This window comes from Hakea prostrata, chromosome 1 (assembly GCF_041222555.1).
Source record: "Hakea prostrata isolate BN-2017 chromosome 1, UWA_Hpros_2, whole genome shotgun sequence".
Lineage (NCBI taxonomy): Eukaryota > Viridiplantae > Streptophyta > Magnoliopsida > Proteales > Proteaceae > Hakea > Hakea prostrata.
In genome coordinates, this window is record NC_142600.1 from 29,562,535 (window position 1) to 29,578,155 (window position 15,621).

Here is a 15,621-nt window from a genome sequence, read left to right on the forward strand (position 1 = left end):
ATATCTCTCGTAGTAGGGCCCCGGGGCTGTATGTGTTGGAACACTATGGTAATGCGCCCATTTAGAAAGCCATCCCCACTTTCTCCTTCACACTCCCCCATAAGTGCTTCAACTTTCTCAGTTTATGCTCAGGCCTCGCAAATAGGGCCGGATCATTGCGAAGAATCTCAACATCCGGATCTATAGGATGTGCTGAGGAAGCTCGGCCCCTTGTAGGGGCCCGTGGGATAGGAGCCTCCTGCCTCACACTCTGAGACCTCCTCATAGGGACTTGGGAGCCACCTGTGCCTCCCATACCTACTGGCTCTCTAAAGAACCCACAACCCAGACCCCTCTATTGCCTCCTCATGTCATCAATCCTCTGTTGCTCCCTACTCATCATCATCGCCCTCCTCGGTGATCGGCCTCTGGATCAGGGTCACTGTCTCCTAGCTCATCCCTACCATAACCCTCAGGATCTGGAAGGTCATCTAAGCAGGCATCCTCGAACTCATCCCTCTGTGTTCTCTTCTCTTTCCTCTTTTGCTTTGTACCACTAATATATGAGGCCATTGCCCTCTTGACCTCTACAGGCACATTTGGGCACCCTGTTACATCCCTGTTGCCACCAGCTAGATGCCCCACCTCCTCCTATTTGTTTTTTACAGTAATTACACTCGCTCTTCCTCTTATCAGCTGTCAGTGGCCTCCCATGATCCCAAGCTATATCTGACATCTTTAAAATAAAGTGCCTGATACAAGAAACACACACTAAGTATCTTGAAAAGCTCCACAATATGCTCCAAAAATGACATACATGCTTCTAATAATAACCTCCTATTTTTAAATATAAAAATATATATATATATAACTATATAACTATATAAGTATTTTTTTAATATATAAATAATTTTAAAATATATAAAATACACACTATCTTAAAAATATCCACAACATGCTTAAAAAATTGCACATGCTTCCACTAATACTCTCCTATTTTTAAATTTAAAACAGAAATTAATTATTTTTAATATTTAAATATATTTTTTTAATTATTTAAATATATATTACATACAGTAAAATTACATAATTAGCAGAAAAAAAAATTAATTCAACACCATCACAGCAATATGGTGTCTCAACTCTCACATACATTCATTTGAAGCTTATACATGTACTATACATAAACATTTTTAACAATATACATAATTTAGTAAATAATTTTTAATAACAGAAAAATAAAAAAATAGTAGGAAGAATCAAAAGATAATTTTGACACTACAAATTCATAGATCAACACTCTAAAGTAAATATATATAAATTTAGAAGCAATCTAACATGATTTAAGGCACAAATGAAATAAAAATCAAAAAATGAGGAAGTTGGTTACTCACCTTGCAAGATTTGAGAAAATGCACAAATGGAGGAGCAAATCAAGTGTTTGAAGGAAATGGAATACTAAAAATTAGGTGTAGAATGGGATGAAAGCAAGAGAAATTAGCAAAAATTTCAAAATGAGGTCGAAATGCAGAGGGCGATATCGCTCGAAATGTCGAAACAGCGTCGAAATGTCGAAAATGACTCGATTTAGGGTATTTTATAACCTGTGGAAGTGTCGTTTCGGCCCGATATGGTATCAGGCCGAAATATCGACTCGTATCGACCGAAATTTCGGTCGATACATAACGATATGGATACATTTCGTATCGATTTGGATTTTTGCAGGCATTTCGATCGAAATTTCGACCATTTCGATCGAATTTTCTTCCATGGTTGAGACTGTACCGGCAGTAGAAGACTGCAGAATACGTCGCAGAGTAGCGAACTCCTCCTGTGAAAAACCAACGTCTATAGAGGTTGTGGTGGAAACTGTCTTAGAAAGATTAACCTTTGGTTTTCCCTTTCTTTGTGCTCGTTTTTGCTCAAAATCAGCAGGCTTCCCATGCAGTTTCCAACAAGTCGCCTTGGTATGATATGGTTTGTGACAGTGCTCACACTTGACAATCTCCTTAGCCGGATCAGATTTAGCGCGAACAGACTGTAAGGCTGATTTCTCCATAATAGGAGTATGAAACATGGCTAATCGACGACTTTCCTCACACTAAACAAGAGCATAAGACTATTCTAGCATAGGAAAGGGAGAACGATTTAAGACTTGCACTCTGATCTGATCGTACTCCACATTCAAACCTGCTAAGAAGCCATATACCCGAATCTTATCAATGTGCTTCCTATAAGTAATCATATCATCTGGGTTAGTGGGATGATAATCCTCATAATGATCCAACTCCTGCCAAAGAGATCGCAATGCGGCATAATATTAAGCCACAGTCAATTCCTTTTAGGTAGTCTCATGAAGCTTCTTTCGGAGCTCATAAACATGTGCATCATTCCCCAACTGTCCATATGTTTCAGTAGTAGCCTTCCAGATTTGGGCTGCATTGTCAAGTAATAGATATCCATAGGCAATATTTGGAATCATGGAATTCAAGAGAAATGACATAATAAGAGAGTCATTCGAGATCCATTTATCCTGTGAAACACCTGTGGTAATAGGTTTGATAGTGGTGCCTGTAATGTGTCCAACAAGTCCTCTTCCGGCAATAGTCAGGTAAGCAGATTGGGACCAAATCAAATAATTTGTCCCATCAAAGCTTACCGAAAGAGGATGAAGAGTGGGTAATGTTCGGAGCCAGTGGGAGCAAGAGTACACCATCAATAGTTGTCATGTTGACAAAATTATCTACAGTTCTTCAGTCTTCACCCTTTTGAAGTAATAGAAATGTCGCAAAATGCAATAGCCGAACAACTAAAAAACAATTCGGGGTTTTTTTTTTTTTAATAAACCCTGAAAAGTATGAACTCCTGAAACATCAATAAATATGTATGTACCGAACAACTAAAAAACAATTCAGGGTTTTTTTTTTTTTTTTAATAAACCCTGAAAAGTATGAACTCCTGAAACATCAATAAATATGTATGTATGTATGTATGTATGTATGTATGTATATAAAACAAAATATGGTTCGGCCAAAGGAGGACTGGTCTGGTTTAGTCAGGCAATGGGCTTAAAGGGATTTCAGAATCATCGTCCCTAGCTTAAAATAAATCGTAGAGGCAGAGGCGATGGTGTACCTAGGATGATGATGGTGATGGCAGAGGCGATGGATAGATGGTGAAAGCAAATCGCAGTCTCGTTGGAAGCTAGAAGCAGATCGATGGCGATGGTGATGGTGGAGGCGATGGCGATGGTTCGATGGAAGAATCAAATCGTAGTCTCGCTGCAAGAAGCAAGCAGAGTCGATGGAATTTGTTTCTTCCTTTTTTTTCTTTTTCTTTTTTTTTTTTTGTTGTTTCTTTGGTCGATGGCAGAAGCAAGGTTGAAGTGAAAGCTCTGTTAAATGCGATGGGATGTTGCTGATGAAGAAGAAGATGTTCGGTTGCAGCGGCGATAGCTTTTGGAGAGATTGGGTTGATAGCGAAAGCAGAGGCTGGAGAGATATCTCAGTAATGGAGGTAGGTCTGGTCTTCCTCAGCGAGATTTTCTTTTCTTCTCTTCCCTAATCGAACTTAGGCTCTGATGCCATGTTGAGAAACCCGATATTGGTAGAATGGCTTATGGATCAATGATCTCAAGTCCTCTATTTATAATTAAGTGGAAAGTACACTATTACAAGGAATAGAATTTTACATGAATACAAACTCTAATTTAACTCCTATACAAACTCTAATTGAACTCCTAGTAGAATCCAACAGATCATCCAGCATTAAACTCTATGGAAGAGACGACAAGACTACATGGAGCCAGTAACATCTCACAGAAATGAAATTTCAAAATAACCATATCGACAAGAAAAGGCTACTTTTGAGACAATTATTTATTGACACTTCTATCAGTTACCTGTTACCAGAATCATACTTCATGAAATAACAGATCAACTTAAGTTGTCTATTTTTTTGTTATCTGTTGGCAGGCATGCATAATGGGAAGACTCAGATCCACAACTAAAACAAGAAGGGAAATTAAAGAATGATTTAAGCATTCCTACCTAGAGAAAAACGATTTCCAACTAGCTGAAGCCATAGTGAGACAGGGACAACATGATCAAAATTTGTATGGTGTAAACTTCAACTGACTGGAAGGAGATTCAGGCTTTGCAATCATAGCAATAACAAACCTGCCATCCAGAAACTGAATAGACATCTTCAAAGTCAGTACAAGAACTTTGTAGTTCACAAAACTGACCAAAAGGATCAGATTTTACAGATTACAAACCTTCCCATCAATCTCTTTTGCAGCCAACTGGGCAGACTCTTCAGTCATAAACCAAACATATGCAAATCCCAGAGATTGTCTCGATTTTCTATCAACTATGATTTTCACTGGAACAAGAACAGAAAGTAATCAGTAAGACAAAAAGGACTATGTACATGGAAAAGGTAGTCTATCATGTCAGTAGATTCTTTTTTGCCGAGTTAGAGTGAATGACTTGTTTTTGTAAAATCATGACTCTTGTCTATTGCATTTGATGCAATCTGGTGTTCCAAAACCCACTTAGCATCACTTAGGGGCTCAATGGGATATTAGACAAGCCAAAAATTATAAGTTAATGGTAGTTCTCTTGTTTACTTGAGAGTCAAACAAAACAATGAAAAACAAAATATGTGTTGCAAACATGATAAATCAATCAAGCTGGATTCCCAATTGTGTGTTGATTACTTGGAGAAATTTGTGAACCATAATTGTGAGTGGTGCCCATGAATAATAACTATGTAAAGAGTACCATGTGAAACCCACGTTTTGAACAAAATGATAAAGGCACACTAACACATGAACTTACATGGTTTGGCTGTGCCTACATCCACATGGTAATCGGAACTTTTCACTATCAGTAAATAGTACTGAACACAACACTTGGGATTTGTACACAAAGCCAACCCTGTATCTGCAATTCAACTTCTTGTACACCCTCTCTCAAACTGCATCACACCCTCTGAAGAGAATAAACCCAATACCAAATGGCCCTCACTCACAACCCCCTGATTCACCTTAGAACTTCTTGTTCGGATTGCACCTCTCCTCTTATGAGGAAGGAAAGGTCATTGTAAACCCCATACAACCCCTCTCCCCCCCCCCCCAAAAAAAAAAAAAAATTCCTTGGTTGACTAAGCACAAACCATGTCTAAGAAGAATGACAAAGTGTAGGTACCAACCCCATCTTCTTTCTCCTCTCTTGCCATTTAAAGGCCTTACATGAATTCAAAGATTGACTTTATTTCCATATTATAGAGAAGTAGTTCTCTTCTTCTCATTGTTTCAATTATTTTCTCTTATTTTCTTCATCCCCATTTATTGTTTTGTTTTTATCCATTTACACTCCACCATTTTTCCTTGTAAGTGGAGTTTACAAGGGAAAGGAGTATACATGAAAGAGGAACTCTCGCTTCTAGTGTGGAACTCCCCACATGGGGACCAACCCAACAATATACACTATTCAAGTGGCCGTGTTCAGAGTTATATGTAAACGCTAATTCTGGAAATAAAATCAAAAGAGGAACAGATTTAGAGTAATGATATCAGAGGAAGCATACCTATCATGGAAGCAAGAGTTTACTGTCTTCGACCTCCAACAGTCCAACCGAAATCAGCATAGCTATAACATAATTCACTCTAAGCGACAGAAACCAGCGTAGCTATAACATAATTCACTCAAGTGACCATACACTCATTTGCATAGCAGTTGACTAACCCAAAGTACAGTATTAAGGTTACTACTTTATGGTATTGTGAAAATGTTATTTAATATATTATTGGGAGACAGACTTATATAGGTGAGTGGGACCAGACAGCTACTCAATACAAGAGAAGAGACAGATAACTAGAAATACAAGACCAAAGTACAGCTGGCTTCTCCTTAACACACCACCACAAGTGGGGTATGAGAAAATAAGCTTGGTGATAACCTATGAAATAGAGTTAATTCTAGTGATTTTATACTAGAGATAGTTTGATTCAAGAGTGTCTTCTCTTTGTTTTAGTGTTCTCAATAAATTGTGTTTTGGTGAGTCTTAGTGTTTTAAATCTTGTAAAGGTCTTTTATATCATTTATGCATGAATTTCCCTTGAATTAATGGATGGAATTGATCAGTCCTCTTTTTCTTGGCATTGTAAGAGAAGAATATAATGGATGAAGAAATGACATAGGGCATGGAAGAAGAACAAAGTACGAGTCTACTCAATTTGCTATAGAGATGCTACAACATCGCAATAATATGATTTTTCCAGATTGGACACATGTGGCATTATCAAGTGAAATCACTAAAAAAATGGCTAGCTGATTAGATATTCCTCTTCTCATTACATGAAGGATCTTAGCCATTGATCTCAAAAGAAAATATTATAATCTTACAATCCGTTTTTGCCCTATCACTTAAGGAAAGTTTGGGGAGTTAGAGAAGAAAAGGAGCCGCCAAAAAAAAAAAAAAAAAGAGAACCAAATACACAAAGAAAGGAGTTCGGGCAAGCGGAAGAGCTGCTGGAGCATTCTCCTAGTTCTCTTTTCAGTTTGTTGTAGCTTTGTTGTAGCTCTGTTGTAGCACAATTTATTATCAATGTATTCGACGTACATGTTTTTTATTAATTTCATTTATCGATTGACCATCCTTGAGTGAATGTTGTAGTTTTAGTTAATTGGAGCTAGATCAATGCTGAATAACGTGAATTACCTTGATCCTTATGTAGGTTTAGCTAATTAGTGGGTAGGGTAGGGATATTCACCTGCCTCACAAAACAACCATTGGAACCCAAGCATAATTCGCATCCTTAGTTCAATTCACCATAGGAATGTGATGGTTTTGAACTAAGGATGTTAATGCATTAGTGGATCGGAAGATACCCATGTACAATGTTGTTTTAGTTTCTCTGATAAGCCTTGCACTGCAGCTTTGTTGTAGCATTCACAGCCCAAATTTAGGGGAGGGGAAATTGATTCCAACATTCATACCACTTATTATAGTTCTTTCCATTGTGTGCTCTCCAATTTAGGATCTCTTGTTTAATTCGTATGTCCTTCGTTTAATTAGTTCATTAATCAAAGTAATTTTGTCAATCTCGTTTAAATTAGTCTTCATTTTACATTGAGATTCAAAGATAAAATTCTCCGTGGGATCGATACTCTACTTACTATTTACTATTTGATTACGACACGTGCACTTGCATAGCATTTTTATACACAAGCAAAAACAAGTTTTTGGCGCCGTTGCCAGGGAATTTAATCATTGTTGATTGGTGTAGAAGTAATTTTTAGTTTTTATTTACAGCATTTTTGTTACTTTGATATTAGTTTTCTTTTATTCCCAGGTGCTTTAACCCTTATATGAATACACTATGTAATCAAGAGTTGGTACCTTTTGACCCAGAAATCGAAAGGACATTTCAATCTAGAAGAAGGGAGCAACGAGGTTTAGTAGTAGTTCAAAAAATGGCTGAGAGAAATGGGGTTATTAATAATGAGAATAATATGGCAGCTACGGTTGATGGCAAAGATAGGGCAATTAAAGAGTATGTTGTATGTTGCATGAGCTTAATCCTAGTATAATAAGGCCAGAAATCCAAGCACCACAGTTTGAGCTTAAGCATGTGATGCTCCAAACTATGGGACAGTTTAGTGGGATGTGAAGAGAAGATCCTGATTTCTATCTTAGATTTTTTATGCAGGTAAATGATTTCAAGATATATGGAGCAACTGAAGAAGCCTTGAGACAAACTATTCCCTTACTCGTTGCGGCATAGGGCAAGAGCATGGTTGAATTCTTTACCTCCACAATCTGTAGCCACATGGAATGATTTAGTAGAGAAGTTCTTGATGAAGTACTTCCCCCCAAAAAAGAATGCCAAGCTCATGAATGATATTACTGGCTTTCAACAATTAGATGGTGAATCTTTGCATAAGGCGTGGAAAAGATTTAAGGAGCACTTGCATAAATGTCATCACCATGGAATTCCTCATTGGATTCAAATGGAGACTTTCTTCAATGATTTAAATGGACAAACTCGATCCACAGTGGATGCTTTAGTAAATAAGGTCATATTCGCAAAGTCTTACAATGAAGCTTATGAGATTTTGGAAAAAATGGCCAACAATAACTATCAACGGTCAGCTGAGAAAGCAACTGTAAATAAGAGAATAGCAGGGATTTATGAGTAGGATGCAATGACAACCTTGACTACACAAGTGTCCTCTTTAACTAGTGTGTTAAAATTGGTGAACTTTGCTACAGTTGTATAGTCACAACAAAATGTAACAATCGCTTATACATATTGTGGTGGGGAGCATTTCTGTAATAGTTGTCCATCCAACCCAGAATCTACTTACTATGATGGGAATTTCAACAAGGCCAATAATCCATATTACAACACCTATAATCCTGGGCACCCTAACTTTTCTTGGAATGCTCAAGGACAAAATGTCAGTCCATCCTCCATCCCAACCCGACCACATCACCTTCCAAATGCTCAACAGAGAGTGAAGACTCAACCTATAGAACCATCTTCATCAATAGAGATTCTATTAAAGGAGTATATGGCAAAGAACGATGCAATTATTCAGAGTCAAGCATCTTCATTGAGGAATCTAGAGAATCAACTAGGACAGCTAGCAATTGCTTTAAGCAATCAACCTCAAGGATCATTGCCAAGTGACACAGAAAATCCTAGGCATGAAGGCAATGAGCATCGTAAAGCTATTGCATTAAAGAGTGGAAAAACTCTAGAGCAACCTCACTCAAAGTCCAACCAACAGAAGAAACCTATTTCGATTCAAGAAGGAGAGAAGGAAGATACGGTAGCTATTCCAAATGAACAAACTGATTTTGCAAAACAAAGTGCTGAACAAAATGCTACAGCATCACTGCAACAAAGTTCTCTAGAAAAACAGAGTATTAAACCACCACACTTTCCTCAAAGATTCTATAAGCAACATCAGGACCAACAATTTAAGAAATTCTTGGATGTCTTGAAGCAACTGCATATCAATATACCTTGGTAAAAGCACATGACAAATGCCAAATTATGTTAAATTCATGATAGACATCCTTTTAAAAAAAAAAAAAGAGATTTGGAGAGTTTGAAACAGTGGCAATGACATAAAAGAGTAGTGTCTTTTTGCTGAAAAAACTCCCTCCAAAATTAAAAGATCTTAAAAGCTTCACCATTCCTTGTGCTATTGCAGATATTTATTGCCCTTTGTGATCTTGAAGTGAGAATCAACCTTATGCCAATGTCAATTTTCAAGAAGCTTGGTGTTGAACAAGCAAGGCTGACCACAACAACACTACAACTAGCTGACAGATCTTTAGCTCATTTAAAAGGAAAAATTGAAGATCTGTTGGTGAGAGTAGATAAATTCATTTTCCCTACTGACTTCATTGTTTTTTATTTTGAAGCAGATAAAGATGTGCCCATCATTCTTGGAAGAGCCTTCTTAGCAACAGGGAGAACATTAATTGATGTACATTAAGGAGAATTGACAATGAGGGTAAATGGAGAGCAAGTCACGTTCAATGTTCTCAAGGCAATGAAATCTCCATATGAGATTGAGCAATGTTCAATTGTAGATGTCATTGAAGCGCTAGTTTCAGAAAAAATTTGAAAAAGAATGCATTAAAAACCCATTAGAGCTTTCATTGGCAACAAAAATTAAACAAGTAGATGATGAAGAAAGTAGATACACGGCTTGGTTAGAGGCAAGACCAACTAAGCCTCTTGGATTATCTAATGTGAAACTAAACCCCTTAAACCATCAATTGAAGAGCCACGTGTGTTAGAGTTGAAACCTCTTTCAGAACACCTTCAGTATGCCTATTTGGGTGAAGCCAAGACACTCCCTGTTATCGTTTTAGCAGTGCTAATAGAGGAGCAGGAGGATATGCTACTTGAAGTGCTGAAGAAGTATAAAAGAGCATTAGGATGGACCATAGCAGATATTAAGGGAATCAACCCTTCAATATGCATGTATAAAATTCTGCTGGAGGAATGCTAAAGCAATTCTGTGGAGCAGCAAAGGAGGCTAAATCCAATAATGAAGGAAGTGGTAACAAAGGAAATCATTAAATGGCTCGATGCTGGGGTAATATATCCAATTTCAGATAACAAGTGGGTGAGCCCAGTGCAGTGTGTCCCTAAAAAAGGAGGAATGACAGTTGTGGAGAATGACAACAATGAGTTGATACCTACAAGGATAGTGATTGGTTGGAGGATATGTACGGATTATAGAAAGCTTAACAAGGCTACTAGAAAATATCAGTTGCCACTTCCCTTCATTGATTAGATGCTTAACAAATTGGCTGAAAAAGAGTATTATTGCTTCTTAAATGGATACTCAGGTTACAATTAATAGTCATTGCTCCTGAGGATCAAGATACGACCACTTTTACTTGCCCTTATGCCACATTTGCTATCAGGAGAATGCCATTTGGTCTTTGTAATGCCCCCGCCACTTTTTAACGATGTATGATGGTTAATTTCATTGATACAGTGGAAAAATTTGTCCAGGTGTTTAAGGATGATTTTACAGTTTTTGGGGAGACATGATGAATGCCTCAATAACTTGGCAAAAGTTTTAAAGAGATGTGAGGAAACCAACCTAGTCCTCAACTAGGAAAAATGTCACTTGATGGTTAGCAAAGGGATTGTTCTTGGGCATAAGGTTTCAAAAAAGGATCTAGAAGTTTATAAAGCCAAGGTAGCTATAATAGAAAACTGCCACCGCCATCAAATGTGAAGGGGGTCAAAAATTTTCTTGGCCATACTGGATTTCATAGAAGGTTCATAAAAGACTATAAGAGCAGTTTTGGGATAGCACAAGAATAAGGTATTCCATTCAATCTACTATGCTACTAGGACCTTATCAGGAGCCCAATTGAATTATATAGTCACAGAAAAAAGAACTCTTGGTTGTTATGTTTGCTTTTTGACAAGTTTAAGGTTTATCTGGTGGGAGCAAAGGCTATTGTGTTCACAGATCATTCAGTTATAAAATATTTGGTGGAGAAGAAGGATACTAAACCGAGGTTGATTAGATGGATCTTATTGCTTCAAAAGTTCGATTTGGAGATGAAAGATAGAAAGGGACTGAGAATCAAGTGGCTGGCATTCTGTCTCGTTTGGAAAATCCAAACCAAGAAGTTGAAGTTGAAATTAGAGAAGTTTTCCCTGAAGAACAACTTTTTGTCGAATCCCTTTCACAAACTCCTTGATATGCTAATTATTTGGCCAGTGGACTTCTACCTCCTAGAATGAATACTCAACAAAAGAAGAAATTCTAAATGAGGTTAAAAGTACTTCTGGGATGAAACATTCTTATTTAAGCAATGTGCAAATCAGATTTTGAGGCGTTGTATCCCTGAGGTGGAAATAGAAGACGTGTTGAGGCAGTGTCATGACTCTCCATATGGTGGACAATACCAAGGTGATAGGACTGCTTCAAAAGTCTTATAGTCGAGGTTCTATTGGCCAAAGTATGTTCAAAGATGCCCATCAATTTAAAGATGTGACAGATGCCAAAGAGTGGGAAACATCTCCAAAAGGAATGAAATGCCTTTGACCAATATCTTAGAAGTAGAGTTGTTTGATTTATGTATCCAAGTGGGTTGTTGCTTGTCCAACCAATGATACCAAAATGGTTATTCAATTCATAAAGAAGAACATCTTCACCACATATGGTACACCAAGAGCTATAATCAGTGATGAAGGTACACATTTTTGTAACAAGTACCTTGGAACTTTATTCGCTAAGTATGGGGTTCGTCATAAGGTTGCCTCGAGCTATCATCCCCAAACAAATGGACAAGCTGAGGTTACTAATAAGCAGATCAAGTTGATTTTGGAGAAAATAGTATGCCCTACTGTTGGATGAGTTCTACTAAGGTTCAACTCTATTAGAGTTTTTGTTAATGTAAATTTCTATTTCTTGTTACCAAAGTAAGGCTATTTATGTAATAGTATTCTTTCCACTTTATTATAAATAGAGGGCTTGAGATCACACTGATCTAATTAAACTATTCTACCAAAATTAGCTTTCTCAACATGGCATCAGAGCCTCGAGACAATTAAGGAAGAACAAGAACAGAAAAAAATAAAAGGAAAGAAGAGAAGAAGAAATCTGCTGATGCATTGCCACTGCTCCTACAACACCACCACCACCGTTGCCCTTCCTCTATCACAACAACCTAATCGCAATATCCTGTTACCACCATCTATCGTCTTCTTCATTGTTCTCAACTCTTAAAACAACGAGTTATTTTGAACCATTCTACCTCCGCCTTCCTCAGTTTTTTTTTTTTTTTTTTTTCTCGTTCTTCGTCTGAAACGAGAAGCTCCTGAGAAGACTAGACTTTAGCTAGTCAATGTCACTCCGGTGATTGGATATAAGAAGTGCTTGTTCTTTACCCTTTAATTGAACCATACTCTTTTTTCTTTTCTTTTTTCCCTCCTACCCTGCAGTTCGATTAGCCCAAAAACAAAAAAAACAAATACTGATGTTTGAGGGGTTTAGTTTGTAAATTGGCATTCTTTAGGGATTTATTGGTAAATTTGCATATTTTCAAGGACCCATCTGTAAATTTGCATTCAAGGACTTATGTATAAATTTGCATATTTCAGGGACCCATCTGTAAATTTGCATAGTTTTATGGACTTATGTGTAAATTTGTATATTTTCATGGACCTATTTGTAAATTTACATAGTTTCAAGGACTTAATGTGTAAATTTGCATATTTTTAGGGACATAATTGCAAATTCAAACTTTCCAAGGGCTTATTTGTAATTTCCCATAGTTTCAAGAAGAGAAAAAAAACAATGGTATTCTATATAAGCACTTTTTGAATCCTATCGTTTGTTAGGGTGGTTTGGCTATTGCATTCTACAACGTTTCAGTTACTTTGAAAGGGTGAAGACTGAAGAACTACAAACAATTTTTTCAATATGGCAAATACCGATGGTACTACAGCTCCCACTGGATCCGAACATTACCCCACTCTTCATCCTCTTTCGGTAAGATTTGATGGAACAAATTATTTGATATGGTCTCAATCTGCTTACCTGACTATTACCAGAAGAGGACTAATTGAAAACATTACAGGCACCACTATCTAACCTACTACCACATGTGTTTCGCAGGATAAATAGATCTCAAATGACTCTCTTATTATGTCATTTCTATTGAATTCCATGAATCCAAATCATAGAAGAAAATTCGATCGAAATGGTCGAAATTTCGACCGAAATGCCTGCAAAAATCCAAATCGAAACGAAATGTAGTAGTAGGCACGAAATGTATCCATATCGTTTCGTTTCGACCGAAATTTCGACCATTTCGACCAAAATTTCGACATATCAGCATTCCAACTTGTTTTTCCTTAGCTTTTGTTGATTTCTATCCCATTCTCACCTAATTTTCACTACTCCTTTGCCTTCAAACACCACTTTTGCTCATTTTTTGCCTCCAAACACCTCCTAAGCGACAACAGCTACAAAGGAAACTCCAGCAACAATAGAATATGAAGCATGAGCCACACCCAGCAATTCCAAACTTCCCCTTTTTTATTTTTATTTTGTTCATGCCTTAAATGATCTTGTATTGCCTTGAAATTAATATATGTTTAGCCTAGGACTATGATCTATAATTGTGTTTTGTTAAACTTATCTTTTTATTATTTGCTACCATTTTTTCATTTTTTTATTTTAATAATTATTTTCTAAAATTATGTATTTTTATTTTATGTATATATGATATATAGGCTTTAGCTTAATATATTTGAGACACCAGCACTTGATCTAGTCGGTCATTTTATTTTGTTGACTTGTTGTATATGTAACCATTCTACCAAACAATTCATGTATGTTGTTGATTCTATGCATGTATGCAATACAGTTTGCACTTGTCGGAACCAGTCATTTGTTAGTATACTTGAATGATAAATTTTCAATAATTTTGTTTTTTACAAAATACTAGTTCCATTGTGTTTATTATGCTTGAAATAGGTATTATACAAGAATCCAAATCATTTTGAGTCCATATGAGGCCCGAAATTGAAGTTCCAATTTTCAGAAAAAGTGTCCAGTTTCGATCGAAATTTCGACCAAAACGTCGAAATTTCGGCCTTTTGCAAGGTCGAAATTCCTGTTTCGGTCGAATTTTCTTCCTTGATCCAAATATTGCCCGGGGATACCTATTATTTGATACTGCAGCCCAAACCTAAAAGGCTACTACTGAAACATATGGACAGTTTGGTAATGATGCACAGGTTTATGAGCTACGAAAGAAGCTTCATGAGACTACCCAAAAAGAACTGATTGTGGCCTAACATTATGCTGACTTGCAATCTCTTTGGCAGGAGTTGAATCATTATGGGGATTATCACCCCACTAATCCAGATGATGTGACTACTTATAGAAAGCACGTTGATAAGATTCGGGTGTATGACTTCTTGGCAGGTTTGCATGTAGAGTACAATCAGATCAGAGTGCAAGTATTAAGTCGTTCTCCCTTTCCTACACTAGAACAGTCTTATGCCATTGTTTAGTGTGAGGAAAGTCCTCAATTAGCCATGTTTCATGCTCCTATTGTGGAGAAATCAGCCTTACAGTCTGTTAGCACTAAATCTAATTCGACTAAGGAGATCATCAAGTGTGAACACTGTCACAAACCATATTATACCAAGGCCAATTGTTGGAAGCTCCATGGGAAATCTGCTGATTTTGAGCAAAAAGGAGCACAAAGAAGGGGAAAACCAAAGGCTAATATTTCTAAGACAGTTTCCACAACAACCTCTGTAGACATTAGTTTTTCACAAAAGGAGTTAGCCACTCTACGACGTATTTTACAGTTTTCTACTGCTGATAAAGCCTCTACTACTACTTCCTCCACTACCTATACCAACTCCTACCGTGCTACTTCAGGAAAAACTTCTATTGACTACCATGTTTCTTCAGTTTCTGCTCCCTGGATCATTGATACAAGAGCCATAAATCATATGATAGGTTCATCCTCCTTTTTCTTACATTATGTTCCAACTTCCAAAAAAGATAAAGTTCACATTGTTGATGACTCATATTCTTCCATTGCTGGAAAAGGGACCATCCAACATTCTCCATCACTTTCTTTGTCTAAAGTTTTACACGTTCCCTCTTTCTATACTGACTTGCTCTCTAACAGTAGTCTTACACATGACTTGAATTGTAAGGTGATTTTTTTCCCATCTTACTGTGTCTTCCAGGATCTGGTAACGGGGAAGGAGATTGGACGTGGTAAACTAGACGATAGACTTTATCTACTGGAGCCAATTGGAGGATCTAATTTTGCTCTTACTGCATCTCCTAATCAAGTCCATTTGGTAAAATCAGACCTTCAGCAGTGGCACCATAGGCTAGGTCACCCTCGTCTAGGAACTCTTAAGATAGTATTTTTTTGATTAAGTTTCTTCTTGTAAAAAAGATGAATTTTTTGTGAAGCAGACTTGTTCTATTTATTTACCTTCTATTTATAATAGAATATCTATTCATTTTCAACTAATTCATATTGATGTGTGGGGCGCTTGCCGACGTTTGTTTATTACTAGCCATAAGTACTTTGTTACTACTA

General features: G+C 37.0%; 1 protein-coding gene and 1 non-coding gene across 4 annotated transcripts in view; both read right to left on the reverse strand.

Moving 5' to 3' along the window:
• Positions 1 to 15,621, reverse strand: part of LOC149028676 (RNA-binding (RRM/RBD/RNP motifs) family protein) — a 44,766-nt gene that overhangs the window by 22,932 nt on the left and 6,213 nt on the right. For 2 of the 3 annotated variants that reach the window (XM_089148964.1, XM_089148972.1), the window contains 2 exons: positions 4,256 to 4,362; positions 4,029 to 4,171 (listed from right to left, as the gene is read on the reverse strand). In XM_089148964.1, coding sequence (XP_089005090.1) covers positions 4,085 to 4,171; positions 4,256 to 4,362 — 194 coding nt within the window. In that variant the 3' untranslated portion in view covers positions 4,029 to 4,084. Of the gene's footprint in view, positions 1 to 4,028; positions 4,172 to 4,255; positions 4,363 to 5,571; positions 5,634 to 15,621 lie in introns of all 3 variants that reach the window. The other variant, XR_016172244.1, reaches the window with a different exon arrangement.
• Positions 7,875 to 7,981, reverse strand: LOC149028677 (small nucleolar RNA R71). The gene has a single exon (XR_016171288.1). It is a non-coding gene; the product is annotated as a small nucleolar RNA R71 (small nucleolar RNA).